This window comes from Lynx canadensis, chromosome D1 (genome assembly GCF_007474595.2).
Source record: "Lynx canadensis isolate LIC74 chromosome D1, mLynCan4.pri.v2, whole genome shotgun sequence".
In the NCBI taxonomy this organism is placed as follows: domain Eukaryota; kingdom Metazoa; phylum Chordata; class Mammalia; order Carnivora; family Felidae; genus Lynx; species Lynx canadensis.
Genome location: NC_044312.2, coordinates 6,117,543 through 6,136,533, shown reverse-complemented (window position 1 = coordinate 6,136,533; position 18,991 = coordinate 6,117,543). Strand labels below are relative to the sequence as shown.

General features: G+C 39.0%; 1 protein-coding gene across 1 annotated transcript in view; it reads left to right on the top strand.

Annotated features, from left to right (window-relative positions):
- Positions 1-18,991, top strand: part of ALKBH8 (alkB homolog 8, tRNA methyltransferase) — a 57,674-nt gene that overhangs the window by 19,171 nt on the left and 19,512 nt on the right. Inside the window, exon 8 of the mRNA XM_030332364.1 lies at positions 14,546-14,652. Within this exon, the coding sequence (XP_030188224.1) occupies positions 14,546-14,652 (107 nt within the window). The remainder of the gene's footprint in view (positions 1-14,545; positions 14,653-18,991) is intronic.

Here is an 18,991-nt window from a genome sequence, read left to right as displayed (position 1 = left end):
TTAAAAAAAATTTTTTTTTGATGTTCATTTATTTTTGACACAGAGAGAGACACACAGCATGAGCGGGGGAGGGGCAGAGAGAGAGGGAGACACAGAATCCGAAGCAGGCTCCAGGCTCTGTGCTATCAGCACAGAGCCTGATGTGGGGCTTGAACCCACAAACAGCGAGATCATGACTTGAACGGCAGTCGGACACTTAACCGACTGAGCCACCCAGGTGCCCCGATAATATTCTCTTATTATCGTTTTTATTTCTGTTTTTTTGGTTGTGATCTCTCCTCTTTCATTCTTGATTTTATTTATTTGGGTCCTTTCCTTTTTCTTCTTGATCAAACTGGCTAGTGGTTTATCAGTTTTGTTAATTCTTTCAAAGAACCAGCTTCTCATTTCATTGATATGTTCTACTGTCTTTTTGGTTTCGATAGCATTAATTTCTGCTGTAATCTTTATTATTTCCTGTATTCTGCCTGTTTTGGGTTTTATTTGCTGTTCTTTTTCCAGCTCCTTAAGGCGTAAGATTAGGTTGTATATATGAGATCTTTCTTCCTTCTTTAGGAAGGCCTGGATTGCTATATACTTTCCTCTTATGACTGCCTTTGCTGAGTCCCAGAGGTTTTGGGTTGTGGTGTTATCATTTTCATTGACTTCCATATACTTTTTGCTTTCCTCTTTAACTGCTTGGTTAGTCCATTCATTCTTTAGTAGGATGTTCTTCCATCTCCAAGTATTTGTTACCTTTCCAAATTTTTTCTTGGGGTTGATTTCTTGTTTCATAGCGTTGTGGTCTGAAAATATGCACGGTATGATCTCGATCTTTTTGTACTTACTTAGGGCTGATTTGTGTCCCAGTATATGGTCCATTCTGGAGAATGTTTCATGTGCACTGGAGAAGAATGTATATTCTGCTGCTTTAGGATGAAATGTTCTGAATATATGTTACGTCCATCTGGTGCAGTGTGTCATTCAAAGCCATTGTTTCCTTGTTGGTTTTTTGATTAGATGATTTGTCCATTGCAGTGAGTGGGGTGTTGAAGTCTCCTACTGTGATGGTATTACTATCGATGAGTTCCTTGATGTTTGTGATTCATTGATTTATATATTTGGGTGCTCTCACATTTGGCACATAAATGTTTACAATTGTCAGGTCTTCTTGGTCTATAGACCCCTTGATTATGATATAATGCCCTTCTGCATCCCTTGATACAGTCTTTATTTTAAAGTCTAGCTTGTCTGATATAAGTATGGCTACTCCGGCTTTCTTTTGTTGACCATTAGCATGATAGATGGTTTTCCATCCCTTTTCAATCTGAAGGTGTCTTTAGGTCTAAAGTGGGTCTCTTGTAAACAGCATATAGATAGATCTTGTTCTTTTAACCATTCTGTTACCCTATGTCTTTTGATTGGAGCATTGTGTCCATTGACGTTTAGAGTGAATACTGAAAGATATGAATTTATTGTCATTATGATGCTTGTAGAGTTGGAGTTTCTGGTGGTGTTCTCTGGTCCTTTCTAATCTTTTGTTGCTTTTGATATATATATATATATTCATCTTTTCTCTCAGAGAGTCCCCCTTAAAATTTCTTGCAGGGCTTGTTTAGTGGTCACAAACTCCTTTAATTTTTGTCTGTCTGGGAAACTTTTTATCTCTCCTTCTGTTTTGAATGACAGCCTTGCTGGATAAAGAATTCTTGGCTGGGGGGCGCCTGGGTGGCTCAGTCGGTTAAGCGGCCGACTTCGGCTCAGGTCATGATCTCACGGTCCGTGAGTTCAAGCCCCGCGTCGGGCTCTGTGCTGACAGCTCAGAGCCTGGAGCCTGTTTCAGATTCTGTGTCTCCCTCTGTCTCTGACCCTCCCCCGTTCATGCTCTGTCTCTCTCTGTCTCAAAAATAAATAAACGTTAAAAAAAAAAAAAAAAAAAAAAAAAAAAGAATTCTTGGCTGCATATTTTTCTGATTCAGCACACTGAATGTATCCCTCCACTCCCTTCTGGCCTGCCAAGTTTCTGTGGATAGGTCTGCTGCAAACCTGATCTGTCTTCTCTTGTATGTTAGGGACATTTTTCCCTTGCTGCCTTCAGAATCCTCTCCTTGCCTGAGTATTTTGTGAGTTTGACTATGATCTGCCTTGTTGATGGTCAGTTTTTGTTGAATCTAATGGGAGTCCTGGATTTTGATGTCTGTGTCTTTCCCCAGGTTAGGAAAGTTTTCTGCTATGATTTGCTCACATAACCTTCTACCCCTATTTCTCTCTCTTCCTCTTCTGGGACCCCTATGATTCTGATGTTCCTTTTTAAGGAGTCACTGATTTCTCTTAATTCTTAAATCGTGCTCTTTTGCCTTAATCTCCCTCTTTTTTCCTGCTTCATTATTCTCTATAAATTTTGTCCTCTATATCACTGATTCTCTGTTCTGCCTTGTCCATCCGTGCTGCCGCTGCATCCAACCGTGATTGCAGCTCAGTTATAGCATATTTAACTTCATTCTGGCTATTTTTTCTTCTTTTATCTCTGCAGAGAGGGATTCTAATCTATTTTTGACTCCAGCTAGTATTCTTATTATCGTGATTCTAAATTCTGGTTCACACATCTTGCTTATATCTGTGTTGGTTAAATCCTTGGCTGTCGTTTCTTCGTGCTCTTTCTTTTGGGGTGAATTCTTTCGTTTTGTCATTTTGAATGGAGAAAAGGAATTAGTGAGAAAAAATTGAAATTAACAAATTAAAATTAAAAAAATATTTAGATTAAAAATTAAAAACTCACACATACACAAAAATTGAATAGATGATGCTAGATCCTAGGTGTGTTTTGGTCTGGGTGTTGAAAGTGGTTTGACAGATTAGAGAAAAAAAAGGGGGGTGGGAGAGAAAAAAAAAGGATATCGTTTGAGAATTTGAAAAGATGAATACACTGAAGTAGACTAAAACAAGATGATGGGGGTAAAATAGAATTTGAAAAAACATACACAAAAGTAAAGAATACAGTAGAAAAAAATTAAAGAAAAATATTTTTAATAAAAATTAAAAATAAATATGAATTTTTTTGTTTTCTGCATTTAAGAAAAAAGAAAAGAAACAAAAAAGAAAAAAGATAAGAAAAGAAAAAGAAAAAAGAAATTGTTTGAAAATTTGAAAAAGTGAATACGGTGTAGTAGACTAAACTAAAATGATGGAAGTAAAGTAGAATTTGAAAAAATTTACATAAAAGCAAAAAATATAGTAATGAAAATTAAATAAGAATATTTTTAATAGAAATTGAAAGTAAAAATGAAGTTTTTCTCTTCATTCAAGAAAAAAAAGAAACAATAAAGAAAAAGAAAGGAAAAAAAGGAAATTGTTTGAAAATTTGAAACGGTGAATACACTGAAGTAGACTAAACTAAAATGATGGAAGTAAAGTAGAATTTGAAAAAATTTACACAAAAGAAAAAATATAGTAATAAAAATTAAAGACATTTTTAATGAAAATTGAAAATAAAAATGAATTTTTTCTCTTTCTGTATTCAAGAAAAAGAAAAGATTTGTAAAAGAGAAAAAGGAAAAAGAAAGAAAATTGAATAGATGAACCTGCTAACAGATTGAAGTAGGACTGAAATTGCTTCGTTTTCCCCTAGAAGTCAGTCTGTGTAGCTCTTTATAGTCCATAAATTAAGCCGGCAGTGAGGTTTGTGTTCTTGAGGAGCGAAGTTGGCCCAGTTGGGCGGGGCTTGGTGTAACAGCTCCGCTCTCCACTAGATGGCCCTTCTAGCCTACTGGAGTGGATTGTTGCGGCGCTCATAGGTGCGTATTCACATGCTCGGGAGCGGTGAAAATGGCGCCACCCAGCTGCCCAGCGTGTTGTCCTGGATAGGCAATTGCGCACCGTCGTCTGCCTTCAGCTCTCGTCCACTCCCCGCTTCTTTACTCTCTCTGACCAGACCCCAGGCAGTACCTCTCTCCCAAGCCTTGTCTCAGATGCGGCTGTTTTCCCCGGCCCCTTACTTCCAAGGTCTGCGGCTTTGACCCATTCCTCCCCTCTGCAGGAGGGTTTCACCAAGCAATGGCCAAATATAGGCTGTACCCAGGTACGCCCGCTGGACCCTGTTGTTGCCGGTGCCCCGAGACTGCAGCCAGATGCCAGCCCGCCCCAGAAAAAGTTCGTGAGATATAGCGTAGCAGCAGCGTCTCAGGGATTATGGAAAATAGCAACCGAAATCTGGCACCAGGCTGTACCCTTAACGACCTTGTCCCAGCACCAGCGAATGTGGCCACCTTCCGGGGTCTTCTGGGACCAGGTGGCTTCAACAGTCTCTACCCAAATGTCCTTCCAGCAGTGGAACTGCTTTTCCCTGTGTGGCCTGAGAACCTCCCAGACCCCGCTCTGTTCCTGGGGATTCACCCTTCCCACCAGAGCACCTCCAGGTATCGAGCTGTGGAGTTGCAGCCTTTGCACTCCCCTTGTTTACAGTCTTAATGGAATTTAAACCCTCTCCTTTCTCCTTTCTCCCTTTTTAGTTTAGTCCCTGTGGCTGTTTCCAATTTTCTACTTTCTCTCCAACTGCTTTTGGGGAGGGGTGCTTTTCCTGTATTCTCCCTCCTTCCCCAGTCTCTGTCCTCTCTCTGCCCACAAAAGCAGTTCCCTACATTTTGCGGCTTCTCACTCCCCAAGTTCAGCTCTCCGTGCCATGTACCTGCTGAATTCTGTGGTTCAGGTTGTGTGCATTGCTGTGTTAATTCTCCAATCAGTTTTCTAGGTGTGTAGGATGGTTTAGTGTTGGTCTGGCTGTATTTCATGGACACAAGACGCACTAAAAGCTTCCATGCTGTTACGCCATCTTGGCTCCTTCCTTAAAAGAGCTTTTATTGATGTGAACAGCATTTTCACAAGCAATTTGGGAGATAGAAAAACATTTCCAGCCTTGACTACCCCGTCCCCACCTCAGATTTTCGATGTGAATATCCAGCTCTCTAAAAGATGTTTTCTTTTTTCTAAATATGAACTTGTTATCTTTGTCTTTAGCCATTTTCCACCCACTGCTATTCTCCCATACAAAACAAAACAGACTTTGTCTCTTCCTCAGTTCCCTGCTCTGTTTAATTTCCTCCAGTCGATCAGTGTAGAACCTGGGAAACATTCTTGATGTACATTTTTAAAATTGTGAATTTTGCTTTCAAGTACTATTTTCACTGCACCCCACAATATTTTCTTCCAAGAACAGCTCCTACGTGTAATTGTCAATAGCTGCACGTATTAAAATAAACACTCATGAAAGCTTCACCACTCTCAAGATAATGAACATATCCATCATCCCCAAGAGTTTCCTTGTGTCCTCCTGTTCCTTAATATCTTAGATTACATAGTATTTTCCAGAGTTTTTATACAGCAGTCATGCAGTATGTACTCTTTCCTGTATGGTTTCTTTTATTCATCACAATTATTTGAGATTCATTCAGAGTTGAAGCTTAATTGGAATCTTTACTTTTTTGCTGAATAGTATAAGAACTTCAGAACACTTTAACTCTGAGACTCCATTATAATTTACATATTGTTATTACTGTGCAGTTGAATTCTCTTCATTTTTTTTAGCTACTTCCCTGATTTATACCATTAGTGATCATTTAGACATACTTACCATTTTCTTTTCTCTTCATTCCTTGATCTCAGACCTCCCATCTGGGATCATTTTCCTCTTCCACAATGTACAACCTTTAAATTTTCTTGAGTCCAGGTGCACTGCTCGCTGCCCCTGTTATTCTGTCTGCAGGTGTCTTCACCTCACCTTCATCCTTCAGGCTATTTTCACTGGGTATAGAATTTGAGGTTGGCAGTTCCTATAGTGCATGCAAGACTTCATTGACTTCCTTGTGGCTCACATTATCACTCCCATGACTTTGTTTATTTCTCTGGCTTCTTTTCAGATTTTCTTCTTTCTCTTGTGTTTCCTGTACTTTTATGTTGATGTGCCTGATTATTCTGTTTATTTTTATGGGTTTATTATTCTTGGGACTTATTGGGTTTCTTGAACCTGTGGATTTTTTACTCCCCATCAATTTTGGAAAACTCTGAGCCATTATCCCTATAGATTTTTGCCTCTGTTCTGTTCTCTGTCCATCTGCCTGTTTTCTATAGACTTTATTTTGCTTGCCCTCTCTTCTGTGTTTAGTGTATTTTGTTAGAGACAGTTTTCTTCTGTCACTAATTCTTTTTTTCAACCATGTCTGATTGCTGTTAAACTCATTCATCAGTGGCCTAGTTTCAGTCATGGTATTTGTCAGTTTCAGAGTATCTACTTGGTTTTTCTTCAAATTTACAGTGTCTTTAAAAAAAATCATTTCCAGTTCTCTGCTGAAATTTTCAGGTTTAGCATTTATATCTGTAAACTTGGTAAGAATTTTTGTTTTATAGCCTGTTTCTGATATTTATATATTTGAGGTCCCTGTGGTTCATTTCTGTTCTTTAGAGATATCTAGAGATGTTTCTCTAGACTATCTAGACTATCTTTTTCCAGAGCAGGTACTGTGGTTTATTCTGATTCAGAATGTCTGAGATGAAGGCCAGTTCTCTATATTTATAGAAGGCTTACAGACAATTATGGTATTTAGCTAGAATTCTGAGTCGTTGAGTTAGAAAATGTTAAAATGCTAAATCTGTACAATATCAACTTCAAAGGCAGTAGGATTTCATATTAATCTTTCACAGAAAATAAATAGAAATGAGGTAATATAGGCACCCGATGGCAGTTGTAATCATCATTCAATCAAATGTTCCAGTGCAGTGCTAGAAACTGAAAAAGTTAAAGTCTGTGTGTCTTGTGTCCAGATCCTTACGTTTTCACACAGGGATTGGGTTCATCATTGGACAAGTCAGGAGAGTTGGGTTGTAGCTCATCCCTACTGGTAAATCTTAATGGACCATGGAGAAGTCACCTCCTTTCTGTGCTCTCTGTCACAGATTGAAGTTGGCATATAATTTTTGAATTTTAATTGTACAGAATTGAGAAGAATTCAACAATAACAGCAGCTACTGTTGCTGCCACCCCTACTGCCGACACTGATGTACCATAATCATCGCACCAGCAGTGAGTTGTTGTTGTTTTAGTGTATATTTCATAGTTTTGGGGTTTTTTGTTTTGTAATCGAGATGTAATTGACATATAACATTGTATTAGTTTTGGGAGCACAACATAATGACTTGGCATATGTGTATATTGCGGAATGATCAGCACAGTAAATCTAGTGAGTCCCGGTAACTCTAGTGAGCATCTATCCCTGCATATGATTACAGTGTTTTCCCCTTGTGATGAGAGCTTTTAAAATCTCTCAGCAACTTTCATATATACACCACCGTATTACTATTAGTCATCATACTGTACCTTATCTCCCCACGATTTACTAGTTCTATAACTGGAAGTTTGTTTACCCATTTCACCCACTCTGCACTCCCTGCCTTTGGCAACCACCAATCTGTTCTCTATCTGTGAGTTTGGTGTTTTAATTTTTTTATATTGTACATATTAAGTGAGCTCATATGGCATGTCTTCGTCTGACTTATTTTACTCAGCATAATGCCCTCCTGGTCCAAGTCCATTCATGTTGTCACACATGGCAGGATTTCTTTCTTTTTAATGGCTGAATAATATTCCGTTGTGTATAAATATCACACCTTCTTTATCCATTCATCTTTTGATGGACACTTAGATTGTTTCCATGTCTTGACTGTTGTATATAATACTGCTGTGGACATGGGGGTGCAGATATCTTTTTGAGTTACTGCTTTCATTTCTTTTGGGTAAATACCCAGAAGTGGAATTGCTGGATCAGAGAGTAATTCTAGTTTTAACTTTTTGAGGAACCTCCACACTGTTTTTCACAGTGGCTGCACCAGTTTGCATTCCCAGCAGCAGTGCACAAGGGTTCTCTTTTCTCCACGTCTTTAACTCTTTAATACTTGTTTGGCTTTCCTTCCTTCCTTCCTCCCCTCCCCTTCCCTTCCCTTCCCTTATTTTTTTTCCTTTCTTTCTTCCTTCCTTTCTTCCCCTTCATTCTTTCCCTTTTCCCTCCCCTCCCCTCCCCTTATTTTTTTTCTTCCTTCTTTCCTTCTTTCCTTCTTTCCTTCCTTCCTTCCTTCCTTCCTTCTTCCCTTCTTCCCTTCTTCCCTTCTTCCCTTCTTCCCTTCTTCCCTTCTTCCCTTCTTCCCTTCCCTTCCCTTCCCTTCCCTTCCCTTCCCTTCCCTTCCCTTCCCTTCCCTTCCCTTCCCTTCCCTCTAAGAGATGTGAAGTAGTACCTCATTATGGTACCTATGGAAGCTATTCTAATAAGTGGGTTTTGCTTCATGAGAAGTAAGCTAGGGCCTCAGGAGTAGATATACTCGTGACTACTATTGTTCTTTTTGCTTTAGCTGTCTCATTGTGGTTATCTGTGTATGTGAATCTGTTAACTTATTTTGCCTAAGGAGGAAAGCTCAGAAAAGAATTAAATGGAATTTGGAAGCTTTCTGTCCAAAAATGTAAGGTACATCACCCTATTCTTTTCAAATAAATTGTTGGTGGTGAATTTATTCATTCATTTATTCATTCAAAAATATTTGTTGAGTGTAATCTACTAGACAGAATGTAACAAGTAAATAAGCATAAAATATCAAATAATTTTTAAAAAAATTTTTAATGTTTATTTTTGAGAGAGAGAGGCAGAGCATGAGTGGGGAGGGGCAGAGAGAGGGAGAAACAGAGAGAGGGAGAGAACTCAAAGCAGGCTCCAGGCTCTGAGCTGTCAGCACAGAGCCCGATGTGGGACTTGAACCCATGAACCGTGAGATCATGACCTGAGCGGACGTCGGATGCTTAACCGACTGAGCCACCCAGGTGCCCCCAAATAATGTTTTTTAAAGCTAAAATGTTTCATTACCTTTGGAGTTTTGTCATATATAAAGCAAAACTTAATTTTACTGAAGTGGTTTGTGATTGTCTCTTGTTTTTGGATTTCGACTTTGGGGGATGTGGATTTTCACTTTACAATTCCTGCAAAGGAATGAAGCCTCTGTGTGGTAAATGAAAGCTGATAGCAAGTGGTCCCAGTGCAAACACGTGAGCATGAATATATTACAGACATTTAAGCTAAGCATTTATAATATTCAGTGGTGGCTACAGTGTGTCCAATTCAGCATCTTTTCTTTTTGCAGTGTATTCTTCCATTGTGCAGTGTTTACTTTGCTCTCTTTTGTGCCTTTTGCAAATGTATTTAGACCATTTAAACTAAAAAATGCTTCCACTTTTGTTTTATATTCTACTTGAGCTCAGCCAGACAAAATGGTTCAAAATCATGTGTATTTGGGGAAGATGTAGAGATGCCAGCCTCTATTCTTTCAGCAGTGGAGACCTAGTTTTGGAAGACAGAGTTGTATTCGAAAGGTGGAATTTGCTGACATTCGCTCTAGAGTTGTTTGTGGTGTTTTCTTCTGAAATTTTAGCCTGATTTTGCTTGTTTCACACATCCACTACTGTAGGCAGGTTCCCAGGTATGGAGCCTAAATGCAGACATGGTATCTGACCAGCGGGGAAAGTTTTCACACCGGAAGCTCAGATGATGCTCTGCTTCTCGCATCCTCTCTCAGAGGCAGTGGGGAACGAGGGCATTTGGGCCACAGCGGTAGTTCTCTCCTGCACGTACTTCTTGAAGGACCACTTTGCTGTGCCACAAAGTACCATCTCATCTGTATGTTCTAATGCGCGACTTTGCCCCTCACGACAAGAATATTGAGGCCTGGACGTTACAAAATTGCTTCTGACTGTGCAACAAGGGAGTAGAGTTTGTTTTCTTTCAGCGATTTTCAAATGGGAGACCGTGGGTCTAGTATGTTCAGGGTGTGTGGCTGCCACAGTTTCTTTCCTTTGAGTTTCACAAGACTTGGTAATCTTGACTTCTCAGCTTTCAAGAAATTTAGCAAATTTCAAGGCTCCTGCTTTTGTTGTTGTTTGGAAACTTATCTTGCCAATAGGAGTCCAGGAAGGGAAATAGGTTTGTTTTGGTCTTTGATTTTAACTTGCCTTAAAGGATGAAAACTAAGCAGACTTATCTGGCGTGGGTAAGAGATTGAAAGGTCATTGACATCAGCCAGTGTTCTCCAAGTGTCCCAGACAAAATTCCTATTAGTTCCTCTGCCCTGGAATAATATGGCGTATCAGCAGGCTTTTCTTCCAGCTACTTTTCAGTTTAGCAAAGTACACATTTAGGGGCGTCATTTTTTGTAGAGAGACAAAAAACTATTATTTGTTTTACTAAAAATGTTCTAAGTTCCTCTTCTCCCCCACAATGGACTATATATCTCATGATACACTGGGATTCTGTATTTGTGGTCCAAGGAAAGTATGTAAACAGACATTTTTGACATGACCTGTATTTCTTTGTAAATACTTTATAGCTTCAGTCTTGTATATTTGCATTCATGACTCTCTCCCTTTTTCCTTTTCTCCTTTCCCCCTTGTCCAAATGTGGTAGACATGGCCCTGATGAAACATGTAGAGTCACTTGTTTGCCATTTTTAAAAAATATTCATTTATTTATTTTTTAGAGAGATAGAGGTGGGGGTGAGATTGAGTGGGCAGACACATAGGGAAAGAGAATCGTCAGCAGGCTTCACGATGTCATCTCAGAGCCCGATGTGGGGCTTGAACTCACAAACCATGAGATTGTGACCTCAGCTGAACCCAAGAGTCGGACGCTTAACCAGCTGAGCCTCCCAGGAGCCCCCTTGTTTGCCATTTAAAATAAGCAAATTCTTGCTTCATTTGAATCCAATGAAAACATCAGTGCGATTACAGAAGATTTATATTTGGCAGGAAATGGGGAACAGGTGGACTTCTCTAGCTCCTGCTACATTCTCAGCTGTGGGATATTTTCTTCAGTCAAACATAGTGACTTCCACCCTATCAGTCTTCATCGTTCTCTGTGACTCACATGTCATGCTTTACATCATCTTGTCTCTCGTGCATATGCCGTTCAGGGTTTCAGAATGTTCATGATCTCAACCCAATTTTCGAACCAGTAAGGATCCACATTAAGTTTGTCTTCTTTCTTGGAAATGCTCCCAGTAGCAATGTACTCCTCATTTTCCTGTTTAGCCGACACGGAGATCTATTTATTTCGTGTACTTTTCTGTCATGAGTCATCTTTCCTTGAGGATAGAGTGATGGCTGTGTCTGGGGTTTTCACTTCTATTGTACTTTGAATGCATAAAGGTTTTATAAGATCAGAAAGTCTAGGATTTTTTGTTTGCTTGCTTTGAACTGAACATTATTCTCCATCATGCCCCACGAGCTTGCTGGGACCTTGATCTTTATTGACTCTGCCATCTCGGAAAATAAGGAAAATAGGTAAAACCAAAAAGAATAATTGGAAAAAGCTCCTGTGGAGCAAAGCTGTCACATTGGCAGAATGATTCAGCAGTTGCAGGGAGCGTTATTGATTGTGAATCCTTTGTGAATTTTTTAAAAAGTTGTTTTTTATTTATTTGTTTATTTATTTATTTATTTTTTAGTATTAACAAGCCTTGTTTAGTTAAGATACAGATACTTTAAATAAATATGATGATAATGACAGTCTTTTATGATGAACTGTTTTAAGAAAAATTTAATTTTTTTTAAATTTTATAAATAAAAATTACTTTCTTAAATTAAAAAAAAAACCAAACTCTCACATTGTATACCTGTGAGGTAATAGAAAACAGGTATATTAGTCTGTGTCCCCAGTTCCTGGCACAGAACTCCAAAAACACTTCTAAATTACCTAAATAAGAAGAGTACTAGGAGCATTTTTTGTTCTAATATTTGGTAACTCACCCGGGTTCCTGACACAGACTTCCTAAGTCCTTTGGAATTCCCTAGGGGATGGCAGTGTCTTGTTCTAGTGAGATGACTCCTTGTGGGCTCCTGGATGGTGGCTGCTCACCAGAAAGACCAAGCCAAGGTCAGAATCTTGGAATTTTCAGTCCCGTTCCCTGTTTTCCAGAGGCGAGAGGGGCTGGAGATAGAGTTAGTAACTGGTCATGCCGACACGATGAGGCCTCCGTAAAAATCCCAATAGTCTGGGGGTCAGCGAGCTTCCGGGCCGATGAACATGCAGAGGTGCTGGAAGAAGGGCACAGTAGAGAGGGTATGGAAGCTGTGTGCCCCTTCCCACACACACACGGCCCTGCTCGTCTCTTCCGTCTGGATGTTCATCTGGATGCTTTATAATATCATTTTATAATCAACTGGTAAACAGTGAGTGAACTGTTTTCCTGAGTTCTGTGAGCCTGTCTAGCAAACTAATAATGATTATCATCAATAATAATGATAAGTATTATGTATATTCTAACCTAATTCCCGTAAAATTTGACTTACTTGGTAGTGTATTTTTCTTCCTTGAAACTTGGCTTCTGTATTCAGGACAAATATTTCCCAAATAATTAGCATCAAGTTCATACTTGTCTTGTTAGTTCTGATCATTTGTCTAAACTGAGATTTCCCAATTTTAAGATCATTACTCTCTGTTGATGGAAGGAAATGTGTTTGCATTTTACAAGTAAATAGGCACTGTAGATTTGTAACAAATGTTGAGTGTTAATTAGCCAGGAACTGTAACCTCTGGGCAGGCGAGGACATGTTTCTCACTTACCATTGTGGCCTTTGAAAGCTCACACAGTGAAAAATAAATATTCATCCAAGGAATAAATGGGAGTCTAGTCTCTCAGAATAGTTTCTTGTCAACAGTTTTCATTTCCTTAAGCCACAAATGATTTTCTCTGATAAAAAAAAAATTAATAAATCTGCTTGTCATTCTGTCCTCTACATGGACCTTAGTTTTTCTTCAGAAGATTGAAACCTTCATGTGTTGGTTTAAAAATGGGTCAGGGGCGCCTGGGTGGCTCAGTCGGTTGAGCATCCGACTTTGGCTCGGGTCACAATCTCACAGTCTGTGAGTTCGAGCCCCGTGTCGGGCTCTGGGCTGATGGCTCAGAGCCTGGAGCCTGCTTCCGATTCTGTGTCTCCCTCTCTCTCTGCCCCTCCCCCATTCATGCTCTGTCTCTCTCTGTCTCAAAAATAAATAAAAATGTTACCAAAAAAAAATTAAAAAAAAAATAAAAATGGGTCAGAGTGGGTTTTTCTCCCTTTCCCTCAACTTTTTAGTATGAAAATTTTCATATAGGAAAATAGAATGAATTGTATAGCAAATACCTATGTGTGTACCACCTAGATTCTACAGTTAACTTTTTAACATTTTTGCTTTATCGAATAGTTGTCCGTCTATCCATTCTTTTATCAGTCCATCGTCTTATGTATACATTTTGGAAAGTTGCAGGTATCATTATACTTCACCCTACAACTTAAGAATTCATCTGCAGTGTTTATAAATAGAATATTTTTAGAGCATGGTTTTTTGAAATTTCAAAAGTGATCATTTGGAACAGATAATTGTTAGAAAATGAAATTCTGTCAGTTCGCTTTATTTTCCCTATTTCCCAGGACAGATGCGAAAGGGAGAAAAGCACCTTGGGTCTTTATAATTCTTTGTAGTTTACAAGGAATTTTCATATCTGCTGTCTACTTTGAACCGATAATAGTCGGTAACAGTTGTTATGCGAGGTACTGTGCTAAAAGTTCACCTTTAACAAAGATGCTTTGCTAAGTTCCATTCATCCTGCTGATACTTCATTGTCATATTTATTTTTCAAGTGGATTGAATTGTTCACTTAAAAATATTTTTTAGCCCCATGGTGTGCCTTTTAAAGTCACCTTTGTCAGCTGCTGCTATGTTTAGACTGAACTCTTTGGCATTTGGGTTCCTGAGGACAAATAGTTTCCTGGTGTTGTATCTTAATAGGTTGTTATTCATAATAATATTTGAGCACAACTTAGAAAGAGTTACTGAAAATGTTCCTGTGTTCTTCGATTGTCTCCTATAAATTAGCCTTCAGTATCCAAAATGTTGCATGACTTTAAAGGCAAAATGGGTTATATGAGAATAGGCATCTAATAGTTGTTTGCGGGGGGTGTTATTAATTATTAATATCCTGTGTATAATTAAATTATAGAATTTTTATATTATGTGCCAGATAGTGTCTTTTATGTCCATTATATATTTAATTCATGTAACAATCCTATAAGGACTGAGGAAACTGAGGCACGGAGGGGTTAACTGACTTGTCCTGGGTCATATAGCAAGTAAATGGAAGAGTCAGGATATGAATGTTTCAGCCCCTAGTCCTAGCATTTGACCACTGCCTTCGTGTTTTGCATTGTATGTATGGTCCTCAGACCACCTGCATCATAATTTCCTGGGGTGATTGTTAGAAATGCAGATTCCTGGGCCTCATCCTAGACCTGCTAAGTTTGAGCCTATGGATGAAGGGTGTTTTTTAGCCATCCAGTTGATTTTTATGTGCACAGAAGTTTGAAGACCACCATGCTGTACTCTTCTGTAAGCATTATCATGTCTGAATCCCTGTTAACCTGGAAAGCCAGAATCAATTAATCATTCTCACCCTTGGAGTACATGACATTTTTGATTCATCTTTATGCTTTTGTCTTTCCTTCAAGGTTGTCATGGACTTTAAGCACCCAGACGGCATCACGGTGCCCGTTATGTTGCCTCGTCGGAGTTTGCTGGTGATGACCGGAGAATCTAGATACCTCTGGACACATGGGTATGTATTGAAGTGACCTTGATGACAGAATACCTCTTCCTTTGTGACAGTTCTCATTCTCTTCTGCTTGAGCTGCCAGAACCAGGCCCCATGTCTGCACATTGAGGTGTCCAGGTTGAAATCCCCAGAGATATCTATGCCCCTTTTTTGGTAAATCTTAACCTTTTATTTTGATAAAAGTCAAGTTTAATGGAAAGTTGCTAGCATGGTATAATGAACTCCCCTCACCTTTCACCTAGATTTACCATTTGTGAACATTTTACCGTGTGTTTTATTTCTCTCGTACATATTATCATTATTATTATTGTTATTGCTGAGTCATTCGAGAACAAGTTGCAGACATTATGATCCTTTACTCTTCCATGCCTCATTGCAGTTTTCCTAAGAGCAAGTGTATTTATTACATCAGGGGTTGGCAACCTATGGCTTGTTGGCCAGATTTAGCCCATAGCCTGTTCTGTGCAGCTCTTGAGCCAAGAATGGTTTGTACATTTTTATTTATTTATTTTTTTAATTTAGGATTATTATGATTGTGATTATTATTTTGGTTTTTACATTTTTAAAGGGGTGTAAGAAACAAAAGCAACAGAGAATATGTCACAGAAACTGTACATGGCCCTCTATGCCTCAAATATTGGCTATTTGATCCTGTTACAGAAAAAGTTTGCCAAACCCTATGATAGAAGGCTGCTGTGCAACTCAAATTCAGAAAACTCAACATTGATAAAAATACTCTTAGCACAGTCTTACACAAACCATCTACAGATTTTGCTGGTTGTACTTCATAGTTCAGTCTTGTCAAAGACTGCCAGTAGTTAAAGTAGCAAAACCAGATTTTACTCAAACTGTTGCAGTAGGAGAAAAGGGACCACAGTATAGAACTTGCCCAGATTCCAAATACAACAAGGAAAAGTCAGGATTGATAGCCAAGGAGCTGGGATGGGAGTGGGGCAGTGTCAGTAGAGGGAAAATTACGAAGAGGAAACATCAGTGATGGGGCCAGAGCGGGGGGCCGGGGGTGGGGGCACTTCTGGCTAAATCCACATAGGATGCTTGCAGATCAGAGGTCACCGGGGGGTGCCAGTTGGGGAGTGAGGAATATGTTTGGTTATTGAGGACAATCAGATATCTAGAGTGGGGGATTCTGGTTAAACTGACTCAGCAGGATTCTTTCTAAAATTGGGCTCTTGCCCAAGGATGGGGTTGAATCAGGCTCATAGAAGGCCAACTAAAGTTTGGTCAAGCAGAGGATCTTTCCTAGTGGTTTATAGTACACTTCCCCTCTGATCTGGGATCTGTCTGTGAGTTCACAGTGTCCTTCCCCTCTGATCTGGGACTCTGCCTATGACATGCTAACTTGTCAGTTCTCTTTAGTCTTCTTTAATTTGAAACAGTTCCTCAACTTCTCTGTGTTTCATAATTTTGGCATATTTAAGGGGCCAGTTGTTTTCTAGAATGTCCCTCACTTTGAGTTTGTTTAACTGAATCTAATCTCAAAGAAATGGGTTTATGCACTTTTGATAAGAATATATCTTTAGTCTTGAGAAGGGAGACATCATACCATTAAAATTTACTTCTATTCTACTTAAAATACTGCTGAGTTCCTCACTTACTAATAATGTCCTGCTTGAAGATTTTAACTGATTCATTTTTATAAGAATTCAAGGAAATGAACATGTAAATGAATTTGTAACCTGTCTTGAATGTGAACCATAAAAACGGATGGCCTGATTTTGTGCAGTGAGGCTTACTTTTCATGGCCATCTAAAATATTTTTACTTACAGTAAATGAAAAAGGTGAGGTGATCCAATGGCTTCAAGTATTCCTAGAATTTTTTTTTTTTCAACGTTTATTTATTTTTGGGACAGAGAGAGACAGAGCATGAACGGGAGAGGGGCAGAGAGGGAGACCCAGAATCGGAAACAGGCTCCAGGCTCCGAGCCATCAGCCCAGAGCCCGACGCGGGGCTCGAATTCCGGGACCGCGAGATCGTGACCTGGCTGAAGTCGGACGCTTAACCAACTGCGCCACCCAGGCGCCCCATCAAATGACACATTTCTAAACAAGCCCACCTGCTTCACTCCATGAGGGTATTTGACTGCCTGGGGAGGCCCTTATTTATACATTTCTTTGATTCTTCTTTTAAATTACTTTTGGAGCATTTTCTTTGTGCTGGCCCTTGTGCTTAGAGTTTCACACAGTTTGCTGACTTAACTCATCCTGTCACAGTGGAAAGTTTGTTCCATGCTTTGTCCCATTTTTAAAGGAAATTGGAACATAAAGAGGTTATGGAACTTGTACAGAGTCATAGAACCATTAAGTGTCAGAGCCAAGATGAGAAGCCAGGCAGTCTGGCTTCAGGATCTGTGCCCTTAACCATGATGGTCCAAGGGCACCTTTTGGGATGAGCACTGGGTGTTGTATGGAAACCAATTTGTCAATAAATTTCATATATAAAATTAAAAAAAAACCCAAAAAACCATGATGGTCCAGCTGGACTTGATTGCTCTCTTTCCTCCGAATTTATATGGTGCCCTCTGTACCCTCTAGCCTTTCCACTTGCGCCAGCCCTCAGTGCAGTAAGCTTCCTTTCCTTTGTTTTTACAGTAAAGCTCAACCTTGACTTCCTTTATGATTTATAAAACTTCTGGGTACATTAGCCTGAAATAATTTCTCCCTTAAACTCCTAAAGATTGTTTGATCCTTGAGATGTCTCTTCTATTGAACTATTATTTAAATCTAAAAAATGTTTTTATCTTTTTATTTAAGATTTTTTTCAACTAGATTGTAATTTGAGTACAGAAGGAAAAAAAGGATGTTCAGTACTGTTTAAAGAATTCATTCTTTAAAAAATTTTTTTTTAAATGTTTATTTATTTTTGAGAGAGGGACAGACAGAATGTAAGCAGGAGAGAGCCAGAGAGGAGGAAAACACAGAATCTGAAGCAGGCTTCAGGCTCTGAGCTGTCAGCACAGAGCCTGATGCGGGGCTTGAGCCTATGAACCGCAAGATCATGACCTGAGCCGAAGTCAGATGCTTAACTGACTGAGCCACCCAAAAGCCCCAAGAATTCATTATTCTTAACCTATGGATTACCCATTGCGGAAAATCTCAGAAAAGCAGTTAAGTATTGCTTGGCCTTTGTCTAAGCTTTAATTGTAGGCAAGTGAAGTAATTGACTTAAAAGAGCCATAACTGGATAGAACTGGAGAGTGTTATGCTAAGTGAAATAAGTCATACAGAGAAAGACAGATACCATATGTTTCCACTCTTATGTGGATCCTGAGAAACTTAACAGGAGACCATGGGGGAGGGGAAGGGGAAAAATAAGTCAGAGAAGGAGGGAGGCAAATCATAAGAGACTCTTTAAAACTGAGAATAAACCGAGGGTTGATGGGGGTAGAGGGGAGGGGAAAGTGGGTAATGGTCATTGAGGAGGGCACCTGTTGGGATGAGCATTGGGTGTTGTATGGAAACCAATTTGACAATACATTTCATATTTAAAAAAAAAAAAAAAAAAAGAAAAGAGCCATAACAGAGAAGTACTTAGTCCTCAATAGAGAAATTTACTTGCTAATAAGAGTTTCAAGATACTCATTGTACTAAAATATCTTGACTGCATTTAATACCATAGCTTTAATCATTTTCAGCTATCAGGGTAATAATCATATAAAATCAGGCAATGATTGCTTGCTTTTGCTTCTAAAAAATTGCCTTCAGTGCAAGCTGTTTTCCAAGAGCCACTCTCCTAACTTGTTTTATGAGACCAGCATTATCCTGACACGAAAACATGTCAAAGACATTACAACAAAAGAAAATTACAGACCAATATCTGTCATAACAGAGATGAGAAAACATTCTTAAAAAATATTAGAAAATCCGATTGTATGAGATATATATATAAATACATCATGACCAAGTAGAGTTTACCCCTGGATTGCAAGATTGGTTTAACATTTGGAAACCAAAACGTGTAATTCATGACATTAAAAGGACAAAGGAGAAAAAAAAATATTTAATCATCTTGATTGATGCAGAAATTGTATTTGACAGAATTCAGCATCCATTCATGATAAAAACTTGGCAAACTAGGACAAGAAGGAAACATCTTCAGTCGGATAAAGGCTATCTGTGACGAACCCACAGCTAACATTTTATCGAATGGTGAAATATGGAATGCTTTTTCCTAAGATTCTGAACAAGGCAGGGATGTCTGCTCTCACTACCTCTATTGAATATTATAGTGGGTGTTTTACATAGTATAGTAGGTCGAGAAAAAGATGTAAAGATCATTGAGATTTGAAAGGAAGAAGTAAAACTCTTTATGATTGTGGATGT